Raw genomic sequence first — 22,613 nt, forward strand, 5'->3', positions numbered from 1 at the left:
TGTGCCAGATTTAACCACAAATTCTTTTTTTCTAGAAACTGCTTGTATTAACCTCATTCTGTATTGACAATTTTACTATGAAAAAAATATTAGGAAAGTCTGCTCACTTCACTCTAGCCAAAGATGCTGATTGTAAATACTAAAATAACTTTATTTTTTCTTAAGGTGAATCCCAAAATGATCTTCAAGAAGCCAGAGTGAAAATCATAAGTGATGATGTCTGCAAGCAACCACAGGTGTATGGCAATGATGTAAAATCTGGAATGTTCTGTGCCGGATATATGGAAGGAATTTATGATGCCTGCAGGGTAAGTTGGAGGGATTTTTTCATATTACTAACTCAAAAATTTGTATCTGGCTCAGGATATATTATATGTTCTTTACATAAGGACAAAACATCGATATCATGTCAGCTCAAAAAAGTTACAAATGCAAATTTCACATCACAAAATACTTTTAAATGTTTTATTAAGATAAATGAACTAAGAGTTTCTCTGATGCTATCGAACAAACAAAATTAGAATTTCTTAACCAGAAATCCAAAGAATAATAAAGCAGTTTATTTTCTCAAGGGGCTCACATTCAAGAAAGAAAATAATCATAAACAGAGAAGTATAAAGTGATGTTATAAATAATACAATGAAAAGCAAATATTTTTCTTGAAGGAAACATTTTTGGAACAAGTATCAGAGAGATGAGATGTAAATAAGGCCTGAAGAATAAATAACATCCAATTTCAGAATAAGAAAATAATGTTATAGAAAAGACAAAAGGCATAGCCAAAATTATGAAGCTGTGAAATGACAATTCATATCTGAGGGAACTCCAAGGAATGGGTTGGGTCTCAGCACGAGGAGGATGAGAGGAGAAACAAGTAGATAACCATGAGAAGGTGGATTAGGCCATGCTGTGATTCCACGGGCCCTCCCCAGTGCCCTCATATGCCCTCTAACATGTATGTTTTCCAATGAAGGTATGAGTGTGTTTCTTCCTGGAGACACTTGCATTTTAACATGAGATTCTTTAGAACTCTAAGGAGGCCACTGTTTGTGGAAATGATGGAATGGTATTGATATCAGGTGGCAGAAAGTCCTGTCCAGAGTCCCACAAACTGTACCACACGTGCGACCTCTATCAGAAAAGGAGCAGGGATCTATGTGACATAGAGGGTGGGCAAAAGCAGGATCTGGTCCACGGCCAGCCTCAGTTGCTGATAATGTGGAGGGAGGCAGGCAGAATTTAGGGATTCCAACAAAAGGCCCGTACCATGGGGAACAGGTGGAAGGTGCAGGAGTCTTGGAGCAGACAGGACGGGGGAATTCAGGTGAACCATGACATTACTGAAAAGCCTTAGGAGGGACTGGTGGTCACAGAGATGCTTCCCTGGACTGGGGAGCAGAGGTAAAGCTTTCTGCCTAACTGTGCAAAGTCAGTGATAAAACAAGGCTCCAGTCATAGAAAGATACGGTAAGTTATCAGGGCAGCGGTTCAGGTACAAGGATCCAAGACAGGAATACAGTGATTGTAACTGGGGCACATGGTGAGGGGCCTAGTCTGATACAACAGAAGTGCAAGCACCACCATCAGCTGGTCTTTCTCCAATTTACCAATTATTGATGTAGAACTCAATAAATCCCATCCTGTATATACAAGATTGGTCCCAAAGCCTGTTTTGGAGGGAAAGGAGAGAGAAAGAGCCCCTAATTTTTCAACCAGAAGTCTAGCCAAGCAAGACCCAAACACAACTGAGAAAAGGATTGGAATTGCTTCCAGGAAAGCCAGAAATGAAAGGCTTTGACAACTTGACCGAGATTTGTGATTCCACTCTTGTTTCCAGTTCAGTTAAGCATTTACAAAAGCATCCCTGGTTGTAATTACCACGCAGGCAGCTGCTACACTGATTAGAGAACTCTGTCAAGATGGCACTGAAAATTATTTTAGAAAATGAAAGGTGGATGTTGGCAACATTTTTCTGAAGGACCTATAATTTAAAATCAGGTTGCTGGGAACCTGCTGTAAAGGAAAATTAGTCAAGAACTGTCTGTCCCTGGTTATTTTTCCATTTATTCTAACTCTCTTCACTTATTCACTAAAAAAAAAGTTCGAGTGCCCTACTCTTTACCATACATCATACATATACTGAAGGTAGTCTCACAAGCAAAAACCTTCCTGGAACCTGCTTTTAGGGAAACTACTGTCTAGTGGGCCAGATAGGAATGAATCAAAAAATTATGTCAATGAAAAAGAAAACTGGGAAGGAGAAGGTCATTTTTCTATGAGTATATTTGTAAGAAATGAACATGACTAGCTAGGGTGGTGAAGTTAAGTAGTGAATGGAGTGAACTAGTATCTAGGAGAGGAGTAGGAGTTAACTAGGAAGACTGCAAATGATGATGGGGGCAGGGGGAATTCTAGGAGCTGAAACATCACGTGGTGGAACACAGAACGTACATGACTGAGTGGTACAGAAGAGACAGAAGAGTTTGTTTGAAGCCAGACTTCGCAGGACCACGTGAGCCACACTATTATTCCCTGTTTTGTAACGACAGTGGAAAGCCACTAAAAAGTTTTAATCAAGAGATTTATATTAAATTAATTAATATGTGTAAAGCTCCCCAAACACTGCCTGGTATATTGTGAGTACTATTTAGACATTTGTTAAATTAAAAGGGTGGAATGATCAAATTTGAATATTGTGAAAAGTGTTATGGTCAAAGTAAGGAAAAAATCTGGAAAAGGGTAATTGAGGATCAATCAGCAGGTATTGCAAAAACCCAGGTGAAATATGTTAGTTTGGACTAATATGGTGACATGGAGACAAAGATATTTAGAGGTAACAGTGGCAAATGAAGTAATGGATTTCATAAGGTTGGAGGGAAGGGGTGGGGCAAAGAATGATGTATAAATTCATGGCTAAAAAATAAAAATAAAACAGACTACTGGCTTGAGTGGCTGCAGGGATTGTGATAAGAATCAATGAGTTAGGAAACAGTGACAAAGGTCCAGATCTAGAGAGACAGCATGGGTCCAGCATCAGCCAGATGGGGCTGGAGGTGCTTTTGAGACACACAAGTAAGGAAGTGAGGACCTCCACGCATGCCAATCCCCTATCTAGAAGAATGTCCTCTGTCTGCCTACCAATTCATAGCCCAAGTTTTAGCGTAGTTCTCTTTTCATGTGTGAAACTCTTAAGCCTGTTGCCACTGTATCCCCTGTCCTTTTGTGTTAGTAGCTGGCACTCAATTCACCTGACACTCAATATGGCTTCTTGCTGCCTTTGTGCCCTGCCTCTTCAAATAGACAGTAAGAACTGTGGCGGCTCCTGACTAGCTGAATTTTTCTTGTGATTGATTATTTAAGGAATAGGAAATGAGAAGTAGTGAAAAGAAAGAGAGGAAGAAGGGGAAGGTAATACTATTTGAACTATCATCTGTCTAAATTTATGATTAGAAGCACACTGCAGCTGGCATGAAGCCAAATCAATGGGGATGCTTGTTAAAAGTGCAGGTCTAGGATTCCACCCTAGTCCAACAGAATCTTTAGAGGTGGACATCAGAGATCTGCATTTAAGAACTTCCCTTCATAATGTTTATTCAGAATGAAGTCTGAGAAACACTGATAAACTGATGTCAGTTATAAATCCCAAGATGTTCATGGTAATAGAATTATCTTTTTTCATCTATAGGTAGATGCCTTTTTAATGCTCTGAATAGGATTTTGAATAATTCCACCTGTTTCCATACCCTTCGTAGTGCATGGAATGTTTCTTGTTATATTTTAATATATTCCATTATATCTTATCTCAGTTGATCTTTTGAGGTTTTTTTTTTTAAATCCTGTACTTTCTAACTTAAGGAAATGGTGAAAAGATCACTATACTGTTTTTTTAACTATCTAATCTGTATCACGTTAACTAAAAAACTCTATTAAACAATACTCCAAAGGAAGGCAGAAGCTGACCATCCATGAATGTCAAGAAACCATGGTGCTATTAGAAGACACTTAAGAAAAGTCCATTTCTAGAACATAAACTAAGTCCACCAAAAAATGTTCATGTACAGTACAGTAATCATGGATATTCCTGATGAAAGCCCAAAGGAACATTTGAATGGATAAAGAAAGATTAAATTATGTTTGGCATTTTATGACTCTCGAGTGGGTTTTAATTTGCCCTCATTTGGACACTAGACAAGAAGTCAGACTTCCTATTTTTTTTCTCTATTCCACTGCACCCTTAGCTATGATTTTGTATCAGCCAGATTTTCTAGGTTTCTTCTTTGTTCATCTTTAAAATGTGTAGATTGAAATATCTAAGCATGGAGATTTTACATTCAAATTCATCTCAGCTTTTCCACCAAACCCATCAAAATGAACATAAAGGAAGATAAGGTCAGGTGTGGTGGCTCACACCTATAATCCTAGCACTTTGGAAGGACAAGGAGAGAGGCTCGCTTGAGCCCAGGTGTTCAAGACTAGCCTGGACAACAAAGTGAGACCCAATCTCTACAAAAAACGTAAAATTAGCTGGGTGTGCTGGTGCACACCTGTAGTCCCAGCTACTCAGAAGGCTGAGGTGAGAGGGTTGCTGCAGCCCAAGAGTTTGAGCCTACAGTGAGCTGTGATTGCGCCAGTACACTCCAGCCTGGGAGACAAAGAGCGGCTCAAAAAAACAAAACAGGAAAACCCTGTAACAATCATTTTGAAAAATTGTTTGGCATCATCTGCAAAACATAATTTTCTATATATCTGCAAATCGTACTTAAAAAAAGCTATCAACTAATAAAAACCAAAAGAGAGAAAGCTGAAAAAATTCCAACAAAATTTTGAAAGAGAAAGAGCAGATGCAGAAGTTTTATGTGGCTTAGTAAAGAAGAGGTTAAAACATAAATGTCTTGGGTGGAGAGGGGGGTGGAATACCAATTTTAAGTAAAACCAGTATTTTGGGAGATCACATACAGCTGAAGTTTGGGGTCTGGCATGAGCTAGAAAATGGTTGCAGAAATGTGTAAAGACTTCGCAGAGAGTACTTGGAACTCCCTGTTTCTCCCTATCCTAAATAACCAGTCTAATCCATATCATATCTCTACTTTCCCCACCTCTTTCCAAACATATCAACTCCAGAGATGGGACGTTTGTACTCTGTAGCAGTTGAATCTGAGGCCCTTTAACTCAGTGACAGTAAACATAGCAGAAAGCAGATGGGGCCTGAAAAGGTGGGATTGGGTGACAGCAGGCCTCAACCTCTTTCTGTGCTTTCTCTGAAAATGATGCAGGCAGATACACATAATGCCTCCAACTTTCTCCCAATGCAAGAGATTGCAGGAATCTTCTCTAGAGAAGCCCACAGTCTAGAGCGGGGGAGAAAAACCTTCCATATACTGATGTTTGAGAGGCCCCTACCAGAATGAAGAGTATCAGCCCAAAAACCCTCCTACCTACCTGTATTAGTTCATTTTGTGCTGCTGTAACAGAATGCCCAAGACTAAGTACACATAAGGAGCAGAGATGCATTTCTTACAGTTCTAGAAACGGGAAAGTCCAGGGTTGGGGATCCCAAATCTGGTCTTCACCTTGCCCCACATCTTGCCTCATCATCCCATGCAGAAAGGTGAGAAGGCAAAGAAAGCACACAAGATGGGTGGAGGGAGAGAAGGCCAAATTCATTCTTCTATCAGGAGCTTACTCCTGTGATAACAAACCCATCCCTATGATAATCATATTAATTCACTCACGAGGGCAGAACCCTCATGACCTAATCACCTCTTCTTAGGTCCCATCTCTCAACGCTGTTGCATTGGGGATTCAGTTTCCCCAACCTATGAACTCTTGGGCACACATTCAAACCACAGCACCACCCAGCACAAAGGCACAGAGCTTTCAATCTGGTTTCTAGCACCATACCCTAGAACCAAACAGTAAGAATCATCTCTGGAAATGTAGCAATAATATAATCATAATTTTTAAAATCCAGTGGAATGATTGGAAGATAAAATCAAGGAAATCTCTCAGAAAGAACAAAAAAAGACACAGAGGAGAAAAATAACCAGAAAAATTAAGAAAATTAGAGGAGAAGCTCAGGAGATCCAACATCAAATGAATAGGAGTTCTGAAAACATCAAACATGAGCGTACGATATAAAACAAAGAATGCTTCTAGTTCCGAAGCTTACGTGCACCCTATTGAAGAAAAGGTCCAAGCAGTGCTGGACACAATAAATGAAGTAGTTCTTTACACGACATACCATCATAAAGGGTCAGAAGCCAGGGATAAGGAAGACAATCTTAACACTTTGAAGGAAGAAGCATCAGAGCTACATAGAACTCCTCAGCAGTAACTCCAGAAGGTAGAAGATGGTGGAAAACACATTCAAATTTCAAAGGGAAGATTATTTCAACCTAGATTCCTGCCCATGCTAACTAAATATCAACTGTGAGGGTGGAATTAAGAATTTTAGACAAGCAATGACTGAAAAAATGTACCTCTGATACCCTATTTCTTAGGAAACTACTTGAGAGGGTACCTCTGCAAAATGAGGGGATAAATCAAGAAAGTGGAAGACATAAGACCTGAAACTGTTAACCCAACACTAAGGAGTGTTATCAGATAATCCCAACGCCATAGCTCTGCACCAGTCTTAAAGTAACCAGCTCGAATTTGAGCAGAAGTAAGAAAAGATGTGTGTGTGTGTGAGTGTGAGAGTGTGTGTGTGTGTGTGTGTGTGAGTGTGTGTGTGTGTGTGTGGATATGGTGGAACAGCTTCAGAGGAAGCAAAAGAACTAACAAGCTATCCGATGTCCTTGAAAATTAGTAAACATTATCGTGAGGTGTTGGTAGCTCTTTCGGAGCATTCAACATTTACCAGGTACGTAGAAAACTATCCACATGAAAAAAGAGTTGTGTTATTAATTCTGGGAAAGCAAAAAAAGATTTCTGTAATCCAAATGTGTTACTTGACTCTTCAATTAATAAAATTTACAAACTGGCATTAAACATAGGCTGTTAATTTAATCAAAAATAGAGATGCTATAATGTAAAGATGTGGTGTGGAGAAGTTGCAAAGAAGTTGTAAAACAACTAAATCCCTAACTACATAAGAGAAAATAAATATTTGCTGTCTAAATCTAGAAGCTGTAATTTGAGCATATTATCTAGTGATAAGGAGTTAGATACTCTAAGAAATTATTAAACAAGCATGAAGTGGCTACCTCTTGGAGAACTGCTTGCCTGAGGAAACGTGGGACATAATTGCTTTTCATGCCTCTTCATGTTTTTCGTTTTTGTCTTTTTTAACTAAGTGCTGTTTACTCTAATAAAATAAACTTTATTTTTTAAATGTCAAAGTTAAACCTTAAGGCTCTTTGTAATTTTAAAATCCATGTCTCAATTAATTATTCTGTGTTGATAGTCTATACATGTCCTGTCTAGTAACGAAATATGTGATTCATCAAAATATCTTAAATAATGTGCTTTATATTTAGCTAATTTTCTTTCTCTTATGCTTTTATTTTCAGGGTGATTCTGGGGGACCTTTGGTCACAAGGGATCTGAAAGATACCTGGTATCTCATTGGAATTGTGAGCTGGGGAGATAACTGTGGTCAAAAGGACAAGCCTGGAGTCTACACACAAGTGACTTATTACCGAAACTGGATTGCTTCAAAAACAGGCCTCTAATTCACCATAAAAGTTAAACAAAGAGAGCTGTATGCAGGTCATATATGCATGAGAATTCAACTATTTAGTGGGTGTAGTACAACAAAGTGATATTAAATTACTGGATCTAGCAATATGAAACGCACAACATAAGTTATTTAGAATCACTTTAATCAACCAATAATCCTTAGCCAATTTGTAAGGGACTTTTATTTATAAAGTAATGAATCTGGCTTGAAAAACACAGTAGAGATACTTAGCTCTTTAAATCACGAATGTTGAAGGACCAGTGAGACTCAACATATGTTTTTGAAGATAGTCCGTGGGATTTTCAGAATGTCGTTGTCAAGGGTCTCCTTTTAACTGAGAAACTTTTTGAACTCACAGAGTGTTCAAGAAACCCTTGTATAATTCCCTACATTTCTCTCGAGCTCACAAATACTTTTTTTTCTTTTTCCTTATTCAATCAGATTTTCCAAAGTACCTTTCCACCATAAGAAATGAATTTTCTACTTCTACACCCATTTAAGAGACACCAATAAAAGAAAGTCATATGTAGGAAACAAAGTCTGATAGTAAAACAAGCCAGAGATCTTCTAGCTTTTTTTTAGTTATAAAACCTCTAATTTTTTGGTGACTTTTCTACACACACACACACACACAGTCACATAGATATTCCTATCCTACAGATATAACCAGAAAAATCCCGATTAACGAATGATATATAGATAGATAGAGTGATTAGTTAATCAAAACTATATATTTGTTAACAATTTGGGAGAAGGTGATGGTAATTTCATGAGTAGTCCCAAAACACAGGCACAAGAAATTTGACATTTCATAGATGCACTTACATATTTTGACCACAAGGGGGAAATTTTGTGCATTATTACTGTACGGTTAAATGCCTGAAAAAAAAAAGAATTTACTAATACCTTGAAAAATCAAAGAACATCGTCTTCCTCTGTAGCAAGAAAAATTTTATGCCCTTGCATTACTACAGACAAATAGCTTATAAGGCTTATGGCAATGTCCAAACTATTGCAATCATAAAACCCTAGTTTTAGAAAAATTTGAAAATAAATATAAAACTTGAGCACCTACTGCATATAACACATGTGGTTATAACATATGATATAGTATGTTTTCTCTTTTGGACCACATATAACAAAGTGGTCCAAAAGAGAAAACATACTCCATAAGCAACGTGTCTCCTGAAGTCATTAGGAGAGTAAGGCTCATGTATTTTGTAATACAATTAAATTAAGGCTTTATGGAAGCAGTTATTCTGCTTGGCAATGCCTGTGAAATATTATGATCTTCAGGCTGGGGAGTCATTTGCTCATTTGGTCCAAATATAAGACAAATCATTGGAACGATGAACTTGCTTTATAATAATTTCCCTCATGCGCTATTGAGAAGGCACGAAAATAATCCTAAAATATCTAAAAGAGATATGCAGTTCACTCACAAAACACTTGATTCATAATTCAGACTCATAGAATTTTAAAGCTCAGAAGACACTGCATGCCACATAGGCCAATATACTTATGTTATGTTTAAGAGAACTGAAGCCAGAAAACAAATGACGCAATGAAGCAATAGGTTGTCTGAATCACCAATGGGCCTAGAACACAGGTACCAGTTTCACCTTCTCTTTTTCTTACAAAGTATCTTTATTATTGCCTATTTTTATTGAATCATCAGATCTATAAAATCTTAAGTGAGAGCTATTGAACCTGTATTAAGGTAGAAAACTCTTAAGATAAGAATTTTAAATGATGAGATTCATTTAGGCAGCTGGCTGCCAATTCTCTGAATTCACTTCAAGACAAAGTTTCTTCTTCATATATAAATATACGTAGGCATATAAATTATTCTATATTATGGTGGTAAAATGTAATGCTGACTTTGGATGTTCAGATTCAGGAAATGATCTTAGAATTATAAACTTTGTATTTTTAAACTGTTTGGTGCAGCATTTCATTTTGGGTCACATGTAAGCAGATATTGATATATCATTTTTATTCTAATAAAGTTGGTGATCAGAGCATTCTACAAACAATATCACTGAGTTTATTTTGGGCCAATATCATGAATCTTCCAACTGTCATTAAAATCACATTTCTTTTAAATAACTAGTTTGGATCACTCTGAAGCTGAGTTCACAAACTTGGCACTATTAATATTTTGATCTGAATAATGTTTTATTGTAAGGGGCTATCCTGTTCATTGTAGAATACTTAGCAGCATCCCACTAGATGCCTGTAGCATATCCCTTTTCTCAAATTATTATAATCAAAAATATCTCCAGACATTGGCAAAGGTCCCCTAAGGTATAAAATTGTCCCCTTTTGAGTACCACTATTCTGAATTCACTTGATCATTTTTAGAAATGTGAGAGACGACCCAAAGTTATGACATCAAATATTCAGAAACTATAGTTTTCTGATCAAGCTGAACATTCACTATCATGTTCCTAAAAGAAATAACAGAATACTTGACTGGTGCTTCAGCCTGTGGCTGTTTCAAATACAGACTGATCTCCCCACATGTAATGTCCTCAAAGAATTTGTCTTATGCTTCTGCCTGAACTAGAGTATAGTCATAGAGCACCATTAAAGTTTTCCATGAAGATAGGGCTTTATGAAAAACACCCTCTAGCAGAGTTTCTCTACCTTGACCAGAATCCACAGTAGGAAATAGGTTTTACATCACAGTTCTATACATAAACAACCAAATACATACAAAAATCGAAACAGAAGTTTCATAAAACAATACTTACCATTACAAAATGTAACGAAATCTAATATTTTCTACTTTATTGTACTCTATGCTATTCAATTCTATTTTACTTTTAAAAAAACATTTATCCCGTCAACTAAATTGATTTCACAATCTAATCAATCATGACCGGCAATGGCAATAAATGTTCTCAAATAATCGTTCACTATTATATTTTTTATTTGTATAAATTTAAGGGGTACAAAGTGCAGTTTTGTTACATGGATGTATGTACAGTGGTGAAGTCTGAACATTTAGTGTATTATTAACATCCATTTGGGGAGGAGTGGAACAGGATAACAGAAGCCTCCACTGATTGTCCCCCTTCCCAAAGGACACCAATTTAACAACTATCTACACAAAATGATCACCTTCATAAGAACCAAAAATAAGGTGAGAACTCACAGTATCTGGTTTTAACTTTATATCACTGACAGAGGCACTGAAAAGGTAGGAGAAACAGTTCTGAATCACCGGCACCATGCCTCCCCCCGTACCCAGGAAGGAAGCAGCGGTGTGGTGCGAAGAATATTTTGGTGTGCTAAGCAGACAGAGATGACAGTATTTTTGAGGCACTAAACTCAGTGCTGCCCTATTATAACAGAAAACAAACATAGACTAAACTCAGCTGACAGCCACTCATGGAGGGAGTATGTAAACCAGCCATAACCAGAGGAGAATAATCTATCCCAGTGGTCCAGCTTTGTGTTCCTGAGAGCCTCACCACCATGGGCTAAAGTGCACCACGGTTCCAAATAAACTTGACAGGCAGGCTAGGCGACAAGGATTGAAACACTTAGGCGTGTCCCAGTGCTGAACTGGGCCCAGAGAGAGTGGACTGGAGAGGACATGTAACCTACTGAGACACCAGCTGAGAGAGTGCTTGCATCACCTCTGCCCTAAGCCCAGGCTGCACAACTCACAGCCCCAAAAGAGAATCATTCCCTCCATTTGAGGAGAGAGGACAGAATAGTGGGGAGGACTTTGTCTTGCATCTTGGATACAAGCTCAGCCACGGCAGGATAGGGCAGTGGTCAGAGTCATGAGGCCCCCTTTCCAGGTCCTAGCTCCTGGATGATATTTCTAAACACACCCTGGGCCAGAAGGGACCCTGTTTCCTTGAAGGGAAGGACCCAGTTCTGGCAGGATTCATCACCCCCTAACGAAAGGGCCCTTGATCCCTGAAGAGCCAGCAGCAATACCTAGGCACTATGTCGAAGGGTTTGGGTAAGACTCTTAAGATGTGCTGGGCTCAGATGAGACTCAGCATATTCCCAGCTGTGGTGGCTACAAGACTCCTTTCCTTTAAGAACAGCAGAGGGAAAAGCAAAGGAGGCTTTGTCCTGCACTTTCGGTACTAGCTTGGCCACAGGGGGATAGAGCACCAAGTGGGCCCTTGGGGTCTCCAACTAGGACTAGAGCCTTGGATGGCATTTCTGGACCTTCCCTGGGCCAGAAGGGAGCCTATTCACCCTAAAGGGTGAATCTCAGTCCAGGCAGAATTCACCACATGCTGACGAAAGAGCCCTTGGGCCTTAGGGGAACATCAATAGTAGTCTGTCAGTACTCCCATGGGCCTGTGGCAGTGATGGCCATGGGGTGAGTCTCCCCTGCCTTTGGAAAAGGGAAGGACTGCATCTCTTGGTTTGAGTGCCAGCTCAGGCACAGTACAATAGAAAGTCAGGTAGACTTCTAAAGTTTTTGACTCTAGTCCCTGGCTCCCAGAAGGCACCCTGGACATGCCCAGAGGTGGGGGGAACTCACCCTGAAGGGAAGGATACAGGCCTGGCTGGCTTTGCCACTTGCTGATAGTAGAGTCCCAGGGCCTTGAATGAACATAGGTCATAGCCAGGGAGTGGTTACAGCAGGCCTTGGGTGAGACTCAGAGCTGTGCTGGCTTTGGTTCTGACCCAGCCCAGTTCTAGTAGTAGTGATGATGTGTTACACCATCCCCAGTTTCAGGTGTCTTAGAACAGAGAGAGAGAGAGACTTCATTCACTTTGGAGAAAGTAAGGAAAGAGAACAAGAGTCTCTGCCTGGTAATCCAGAGAATTCTTTCAGAACTTGTCCAAGACCATCAAGGCAGTACTCTTTGAATCTGCAAGAACCACAGTGTTACTGGGCCTTGGGTGCCCCCTTAAAGCAGACAGAGCTTGGATCACAACACTCAAGTCCTTTTGAATATCTGGAAAGCCTTCCCAAGAAGGATGGGTACAAATAAGCCCAGATTGAGAAAACTATAATAAATACCTAACTCTTCAAAGCTCAGACACTGAAGAACATTTACAAGCATTAACAACATCCAGGCAAAATGTGACCTCATCAAATGAACAAAATAAGTCACCAGGGACCAATCCTGGACAAAGAAAGATATGTGAACTTTAAAACAGATAATTCAAAATAGCCATGTTGAAGAAACTCAAAGAAATTAAAGACAAGACAGAGAAGGAATACAGAATGCAACCAGGTAAATTTAACAAAGAGATTGAAATAATTAGAAAGAACTAAGCAGAAACTCTGGAGTTGAAAAATGCAGTTGGAATACTGAAGAATGCATCAGAGTTTTTTAATAGCAGAAGTAATCAAACAGAAGAAAAAATCAGTGAGCCTGAAGATAGGGTATTTGAAAATTCAGTCAGATGAAACAAAAGAAGAAAGAATTAAAAAAAAAAGAAGCACACCTATGAGATTTAGAAAATAGCCTAAAAAGGGCAAATTAAGAGTTTTTGGCCTTAAAGAGGAAATAGAGAAAGAGATAGAGGTAGAAGAGTTTCATTCAAGGGATAATAATGAAGAACTTTACAAACCTAGAGAAAGATATCCATATCCAAGGACAAGAAGGTGAAAGAACACCAAGCCAATTTAACCCAAAGAGGACTACTTCAAGGCATTTGATAATCAAATTCTCAAAGGCCAAAGATAAAGAAAGGATCCTAAAAGCAATAAGAGAAAAGAAACAAATGACATACATTGGAGCTCTAATACATCTGGCAGCAGACTTTTCATTGGAAACCTTACTGGTCAGGAAAGAGTAGCATGACATATTTAAAGTGCTGAAGGAAAAAATATTTACCCCAAAAGCGTATATCCAGCGAATTTGTATTTCAAACATAAAGGAGAAATGAAGACTTTCTCAGACAATCAAAAGCTGAGAGATTTCATCAACACCAGACCTGTCCTACAAGAATTGCTACAGGGAGTACTTCAATAAGAGAGAGAAGGATGTTAATAAAATAAGAGATAAGAAAGTACAAAACTCACTGATAATAGGAAATACATAGAAAAACACAGAATATTATAACAGTAAATGTGGTGTGTAAACTACTCTTAAGTAGAAAGACTAAATGATGAACCAATCAAAAACAATAACTGCAATAACTATTCAAGACAAAGACAGTACAATAAGATTAAATAGAAACAATAAAAAGTTAAAAAGCAGGGGAATTACATTAAGGCATAAAGTCTTTGTTAGTTTTGTATTGGCTAGTTTGTTTGTTTATGAAAACAGTGTTAAATTGTTATCAGCTTAAAATAATGGGTTGTAAGATAGTATTTGCAAGCCTCATGGTAACCTCAAATCAAAAAAAGAAACAACAGATACACAAAAAATAAAAAGCAAAAAACTAAATTGTATCACCAGAGAAAATCACCTTCACTAAAAGGAAGACAGGAGAAAAAGAAATAAGGAAGAGAGGATCACAAAACCATCAGAAAACAAATAACAAAATGGCTCAAATTTGCCTCTACTTACCAATAATAACATTGATTGTAAATGGACTAAGTTCTTCAATCAAAAGGCACAGAACAGCTGAATGGATTTTTTTTTAAAGACCCAATGATCTGTTGCCTACAAGAAACATATTTTACCTATAAAGACACAGGGATGTAAAAAGGTATTCCATGCCAACGGAGACCAGAAAAGAGCAAGAGTAGCTATACTTATGTCAGACAAAATAGATTTCAAGACAAAAACTATATGAAGAGACAAAGAAGGTCACTATATTAATATAAAAGGGTCAATTCAGCAAGAGATATGACAATTTTAAATGTATATGCACCAAACACTGGAGCACCCAGATATATAAGGCAAATATGATCAGAGTTAGAGAAAGAGATAGACCCAATACAATAATAGCTGGAGACTTCAATATCTGACTTTCAGCAAAGGATAGATCTTCAAGACAGAAAATTGATAAAAAAACATCAGACTTAATCTGCACCATAGACCAAATGGCCTAATAGAAATTTACAGAACATCTCATCCCATGGCTGCAGAATACACATTGTTTTTCTTCAGCAAATGAATCATTCCCAAGGATACAGCACATGTTAGGTCACAAAACAAGACTTAAAACATTTTTTAAAATTGAAATAGTATCCAGCATCTTATCTGACCACCACAGAATAGAACTAAAAAGCAATAACAAGAGAAATTTGGGAAACTATACAAATATATGTAAGTTAAATAATGTACTCCTGAATGACCAGTAGGTAGGTCATTGAAGAAATTAAAAAGGAAATTAAAAAAAATTCTTGAAACAAATGATAATGGAAACACAACATACTATAACCTATAAAATACAGCAAAAGCAGTACTAAGAGAGAAGTTTATAGCTATAAGTGTCTACATCAAAAAAAAAAAGAAAAAAACAACTTCATATAAACAACCTACTGACGCATCTTAAAGAACTAGAAAAGCAAGAGCAAACCAAACCCAAAATTAGTAGATGAAAATAAATAATAAAGATCAGAGCAGAAAAAAATGAAATTTAAATGAAAAAAATACAAAAAAATCAATGAAACAAAAAGTCAGTTTTTTGAAAAGATAAACAAAATTGATAAACCATTAACTGGACTAAGAAAAAGAGAGACAGTTCAAATAAATAAAGTCAAAGATGAAAAAGGAGACATTACATCTGATATCACAGAAATTCAAAGGATCATTAGCAGCTACTATAAGCAACCATATGTCAAAAAGTTGGAAAACCTAGAAGAAATGAACAAATTCCTAGACACATACCACCTACCAAGACTGAACCATGAAGAAATCTAAAACCTTAATAGACAAATAACAAGTAATGAGATTGAAGCTATAATAAAATATCTCCCAGTAAATAAAATCCTGGGACCCAATGGCTTCACTACTGAATTCTACCAAACACTTAAACAAAAACTGATACCAATACTACTCAAAATACTACAAACAACAGAGGAGAAGGAAATACTTCCAAATTCACTCTACAAGGGCAGAATTACCTTCATACCAAAATCGAAGACTAGCCAAAAAAAGGAAACTACAGGCCAATATCTCTGGTGAATATTGATGCAAATATCCTCCAAAAATACTAGCAAACCAAATTAAACAATACATTAAAAAGATTATTCATCATAATCAAATGGGATTTATTTCTGGAATGAAATGATGGGTTAACATAGGCAATCAATTAATGTGATCCATTATATCAACAGAATGAAGGATAAAAGCCATATGATCATTTCAATTGATGCTGAAAAATCATTTGATAAAATTCAACATCCCTTCATAATAAAAATCATCTAAAATTTGGGTATAGAAAGAACATACCTCAACATAATAAAATCCAGATATGACAGACCCATAGCTAGTATCATACTGAATGGGGAAAAACTGAAAGTCTCTTTTTTAAGATCAGGAACATGACAAGGGTGCCCATTTTCACCACTGTTATTCGAAGTAGTACTGGAAGTCCTGGCTAGAGCAATGAGATAAAAGAAGGAAATAAAGGGCATTCAAATTAGAAAGGAAGAAGTCGAATTATCCTTGTTTGCGGATGATATAATCTTATATTTGGAAAAACCTAAAGACTCCACCAAAAAAACCATTAGAACTGATAAATTCAGTTAAGTTGCAAAGTACAAAAATCAACACAAAAATATTAGTTGCATTTCTTTTTTTAAAATTTAATTTAATTTAATTTTATTATTATTATGCTTTAAGTTTTAGGGTACATGTGCACAATGTGCAGGTTTGTTACATATGTATCCATGTGCCATGTTGGTGTGCTGCACCCATTAACTCGTCATTTAGCATTAGGTATATCTCCTAATGCTGTCCCTCCCCCCTCCCCCCACCCCACAACAGTCCCCAGAGTGTGATGTTCCCCTTCCTGTGTCCATGAGTTCTCATTGTTCAATTCCCACCTATGAGTGAGAACATGCGGCGTTTGGTTTTCTGGCCTTGCGATAGTTTACTGAGAATGATGATTTCCAGTTTCATCCATGTCCCTACAAAGGACATGAACTCATCATAGGCGTGGGCAAGGACTTCACGTCTAAAACACCAAAAGCAATGGCAACAAAAGCCAAAATTGACAAATGGGATCTCATTAAACTAAAGAGCTTCTGCACAGCAAAAGAAACTACCGTCAGAGTGAATAGGCAACCTACAGAATGGGAGAAAATTTTTGCAACCTACTCATCTGACAAAAGGCTAATATCCAGAATCTACAATGAACTCAAACAAATTTACAAGAAAAAAACAAACAACCCCATCAAAAAGTGGGCGAAGGACATGAACAGACACTTCTCAAAAGAAGACATTTATGCAGCCAAAAAACACATGAAGAAATGCTCATCATCAGTGGCCATCAGAGAAATGCAAATCAAAACCACAGTGAGATACCATCTCACACCAGTTAGAATGGCGATCATTAAAAAGTCAGGAAACAACAGGTGCTGGAGAGGATGTGGAGAAATAGGAACACTTTTACACTGTTGGTGGGACTGTAAACTAGTTCAACCATTGTGGAAATCAGTGTGGCGATTCCTCAGGGATCTAGAACTAGAAATACCATTTGACCCAGCCATCCCATTACTGGGTATATACCCAAAGGACTATAAATCATGCTGCTATAAAGACACATGCACACGTATGTTTATTGCGGCACTATTCACAATAGCAAAGACTTGGAACCAAGCCAAATGTCCAACAACGATAGACTGGATTAAGAGAATGTGGCACATATACACCATGGAATACTATGTAGCCATAAAAAATGATGAGTTCATGTCACCCCTTTCCTTCTAAGTGACCCTGGTGCTTCACTGTGTGGCATGGTGTGCACCCTCCTCTTGGGAAATGTGAGTAACAAACTGTCTTTTCAGTGACAATCTTCTCTTCATTGGTTAGCCTCACCATACCTAAATAAAAAACAAATCTACAGTTAAAGGCAGATACTCATACTCTCTGCAGTTAAGCACCAAGCTTTGTCTTGAAGAAGGAACTGAAGGATATCTCCATGTCTGCTGTAAGAGTGAATTTTGTAACAGCTGAAACATAGTTGCAGTATCAGAAAGTAACCCCATGCCACGTAGGGGTGACAGGCTCTGAGAACATAGCAATCCTTTCTTTTGTGGACTCTATTGTCTATTGTGTAGACAAATTTCAAAAAAGTATGCTGAGGCCAGGCACAGTGGCTCATTCCTATAATCCCAGCACTTTGGGAGGCCAAGGCAGGAGGATAGCTTGAGGCCAAAAGTTTAAGACCAACTTAGGCAATCTAGCAAGACCCCACCTCTATAAAAAATTAAAATATTAGCTGAGCATGGTTGTGCACACCTGTAGTCCCAGCTACTAGGGAGGCCAAGGTGGGAAGATTGCTTGAGCCCAGGAGTTCAAGGCTACAGTGAGACACAATCATACCAATGCACTCCTGCATAAGCAATGGAGAGAGACCCTGTCTCAAAATAAAATAAAAAAGTATACCGAGTGTTGTAATGCGTATAGGAGGAGAAGCAAACTGATGTTGGATCACACTGCAGAGGAACCAACCTACCCAAAGAGAAAAAGCCTAGAAGTAGACCTTAATGATCATTCGGATTTCGGAACTAAGAAAAAAAATTATTGAAAGAGGTAGGAGAAGATAATCCAAGCTAAAGGAACAGAACTGGAAGAGATAGAGAGGTAGCATATTAAAGCAACTAAAAGAAATTCAATGGATAGAGTGTAGAGTATTAGAGGTATGGTGGGAATGAGCATGAAAGGTGGGCAAGGGCCAGATACTACAGAGCGTTGCCACCCATGTTAAGGAGAACAGATTCTATCTTAAGTGTACGGGAAGCTACTGAAGAGTTTTTAAAAGAATAGTGACATAATTCAATTTGTAAACATCATTCTTGTAGCTGAGTAAACCAGAGTGGGAAAAGGATTAGAGGTGGAAGGGCTAATCAGAAGGCTGTGACAGTAATCAAGCTAATGATTACAGTGGCCTGGAGTCATGTGGTGGCAGTGGGGATGAGAGGGAAAGAAATTGGTTCAATAAATATTTATGTATATAGGGCACCAAGAAAAGAGATAGAGTCAAGGATGACACCTTAGTTTGTTAGGTTTCTGGGGTTCAAAGCTGGGTGAATGGGAGTGGACTTGTGGAAATAGGGAATACTGGAGAAACAGGTTTAGAAAAAGGAAAGAAGACGACGTGAATACAGAGCACAATGAAAAGATTAGCCTCCCAAGGGATGACAAAACCTCTTCTGCTGTAACAGGAAGAATATGGACAGATGGGTACAGATCTGTGGACATGATAGCAGGAAGTGGAGGGAGTGTCCATCTGAAGGCTTCTCTTTTGTTTTTCCAGTAGTAAAAAGGTAAGTCATCTGTTGAAGGCAAGTGCAGTGAATAAGGAATGGAAAATTCATATTGGGGAAGAGTAGAAAGATTTGAAATGGTTTTAATAAACCCTATGCTTGACACTGACCAGGGAAACCTAGCTGTATTGCTAGGCAGTATTGAAGGGCCAGCTAAGACCAACAGTCATAAATTTATAATGTAATAATTCTTAAAATAGATACTATGTAATATCTATTTTAATACATAGTAGTATCTCTTTAATAACAGAGTTTATCAGCCAGACCCTCCAGTATGTGAAATAATGTATGATGTTGCATACTAAATGTATTATATTTATTTGCTCTGATTGCTTTTCTCATTGTGGAGAAAAATTACAAGAGTAAAATTTGTGAATGCATGCAGGAAAGTGAAAATTACTCTCCATATAAGAAAACAACTCTATGCAGCTCAAAGGGACTGATACAGAGAACTTAGGAGAGGGGTAGAGGATACACACTTCTTCCTTTAACAAGATTAAAGAATGCCTCTAGTCAAGATGTTTCTTTGGCCTCCTATGGTTAAGTGCAGGTAAAAAAAAATTACTTGTAGAAAACATAAGAAAATAACTGACTGTCAACATGAAAGCCATCATAGGTTGTAACGAGTGTTGGATTTCTTAAACCATGTTTGTATGAATGCTTTAGGAATAAGACCGATTTGTAGAAGCCAAAGAACATGCCAATCTAAGCGGGCGGCAGTATTTTGGAAACATCCAGGACCAGTTTCAAATTGTATGAGCTCTCCACTCCTTAGAGATTATGACCCCTACACACACACACACACACACACACACACACTGCCTTGAGAACAAGTACTCTGTGAACTACTGAACATGACAAGTGCTTTACATTTATTAGTTCATTGATTTGATTTGACTAAATTTAGTTTCCGCAACACTATGAGAATGGTATTTTAACTCAATTTTTACATGTTAAAAAAACTCTCAGGCTTGCAGAGATAAATAACTTTTCCTGACCTTGCTGGGTGGTAAAGAGGAGAGTCAAGATTTTATTTAAAGTGTATTCTAACTCCAAAGAGAATACTGTTTCTACTACATCATGCCTTCTGAATAGACAAACGCCTTTGAAACATGGTAGAATGTACTTGTACCTTTGCCTCCAACTACCTGCAAGTCATAAGCACAAAATTACATTTAGCCACATTTGCAAAATCCAATTATTACCCAATTTTAAAATTTACGTTTATAACAAATATAAATACTTGTATTTAAATAACATTTATAGCTTTCATATGGTGAGCACATCCATTATCTTTTTTTTCTATTTTTACAGTAACTCTATGAGGGAGGTCATGACAAATATATTGCCTACCATAGCCATATGACTGTGCTTTCCTGAACTTGATGACTAAACAAACTTCAAATTCAAAAACACACTACTGGCCCACACCTTCTTAGGTCACCTGCTTTTTGGTTGGTTTTTTTCTGCTAATATTGTTATGATGGTTCCATTGAATGATTCATACTTCCTTCTAAACCAAGCGTGTTAATACACATTTGCAGGGAAATATGTCCAGAGTTTAAGATTTCATGGGTCTCTTAACCACACTCTCTCCCCATCAGCAGGCAAAAGAACCAATCTTAATAGTTCTTACATTGCATAGTTCATCTTCCAGAAATATAAATGATCTCTACTATGTCCCTGAAAACTGTTCCTGTCATTCCTTCTCAGTCTAGCTGCCTTGGTTTTGTGACTGTTCAACCAGGAGAATAAAAGCAGCCTGTAACCAGAGGGCAGAGGACTTATATTTTTTGTATAATGTGATTCTACATTTCTCATTCATGCAATCTCTTAAAAAGAGAATAGGTCAAGGCCTATCCTGCCACTCCCTGAGGATCTAAAGATGAAGAGTCAACATCTTTAAACTGGCCCCTGTTATGAACAATTCCTTTGCCTCACAAACCATAATTTCCTGCCCCACCTCCCTTTCTGTGTTGAGCTCATCACACAGGAAGTCACTTTCAGACTGAATTCAATTTTCCCCATGCCTTTCCCCCGACTCATCCCCAAGTTCTGTTGTGAATAGTAACAGGGCACTGGGATCTGCGCTAATACGTTAATTACGAGACATCTGAACAACATATGTTGAGTAAGTACCTACGTGGTAAAAAGGCCTTTGCTGCTGAGTATTCCAGGAAATAAAAAGACATACAAGAAGGAGCATGCATAATTAGAGAAAATTTCTGTAAGCAAAAAACAGAAAATAACACTTTAAATCCTAGTAAAAATTATTAAAACAAAAGTATAATTTTATAAGCCATTAAAATATTTAAATTACTTGGCTCAATAAGCCTCTTCAGTTTATTCTGAAGAAAAATTCAGCTGTAGGATGACAAAGAAAAACTATGTTTGTGAAGGTGGTCATTCAAAGCATCATCTACAATAAAAAATAGAAAATGTCTAAATACTTCACACTAGAAGATAACTTTGGTGCTTTATGATAAGTCCATTCAATGTAATATGATTTACCTTTTAAAATGCAACCATTAAAACTGCTAATAATTGATGAATCTTGGTACCATATTTGTGAGTTTTAAATTATATAAAAATACAAAGTTATAAATATATAGCTACTAAAAATAAAAATTAGTAAAGCGATATATTTGTGAAATAATATTAAGTATAAAAAGCATAATACAAAATTATATACCATGATATAACTGTATTTAAAGGTACTTGAAGTTAACATGTAAAATTTAAAAATGGTTTGTTTAGGTAACTTTATTTTTTAAACTTTTAAATCTTATTATATTTATGTATTTTTTGCTAAAAAATAAACCAATGGCAGAATGTGAGGCATGAGATACTGTATGTAAAAAATATATTTGGGAAGGGTAGAGAATAACCACTTATTCCTGTCTCCGTTGTTTGATTTGCACATTATATAAAAAAAAGTCAAGTAACTGAACACATCTGAAGTCGCAGTATTGGAGTAAATTTAACCATTAGTTGTCAGTGCTTTACCAGATGAAGTCATAGAATTTTATAATTGAAAGAGTCTTCTAAGACCTCCTGATTCAGCTTCCCATTTTCTTAGTAGATACATGTGACTCATGGAGAAATAAGTAAATTTTTTCCCTTAAGCTACACAATTAGTTGGTGAAAAAGCTAAGACTAGAATTCATATTGTACTAATAATAATATTGTAATAATTCTATTACAAGTTCCAATTCTTTAGCATTCATTAGTTCTCACAAAGTAACCCCAGTATAACGTTCCAAATTTATATCCTGCTTCTTTGCAATGTTAGACAGGAATGCCCTTTTTCCCCTCCGTGCTAGTCTTGTCTGCTGTCTTGAGCTCTCCAGCCTTACCCTAACACCCTACACACTCCTACTGTCTTCTTCTGTCTGCTCCTCTTCTAGTAGTAGTGTTAGAGTATCTTTTTCAAATGATCATAGTTGGAAAAAGACAAAGTGGATTTTAGTTCCAACTATTCTGTTTGCTTGTCTTACTTTGTGCATCTACTCAATTACTGCTCTGTTTCACATATTGTGAGAAAAACCGCAT

At 37.3% G+C, this 22,613-nt stretch overlaps 1 protein-coding gene across 3 annotated transcripts in view; it reads left to right on the top strand.

The window, feature by feature from the left end:
* TMPRSS11A (transmembrane serine protease 11A) overlaps nucleotides 1-8,719 on the top strand; it is a 55,720-nt gene extending 47,001 nt beyond the window's left edge. Inside the window, exons 9-10 of one of the 3 annotated variants that reach the window (XM_012499370.1) lie at nucleotides 166-308; nucleotides 7,512-8,719. In XM_012499370.1, the coding sequence (XP_012354824.1) occupies nucleotides 166-308; nucleotides 7,512-7,673 (305 nt within the window). In that variant the 3' untranslated portion in view covers nucleotides 7,674-8,719. The remainder of the gene's footprint in view (nucleotides 1-165; nucleotides 309-7,511) is intronic. The other 2 variants (XM_003268427.2, XM_030818845.1) reach the window with 2 other exon arrangements.
* Nucleotides 8,720-22,613: the final 13,894 nt, after the last annotated feature.

The sequence above is a fragment of the Nomascus leucogenys genome, chromosome 9 (assembly GCF_006542625.1).
Source record: "Nomascus leucogenys isolate Asia chromosome 9, Asia_NLE_v1, whole genome shotgun sequence".
Lineage (NCBI taxonomy): Eukaryota > Metazoa > Chordata > Mammalia > Primates > Hylobatidae > Nomascus > Nomascus leucogenys.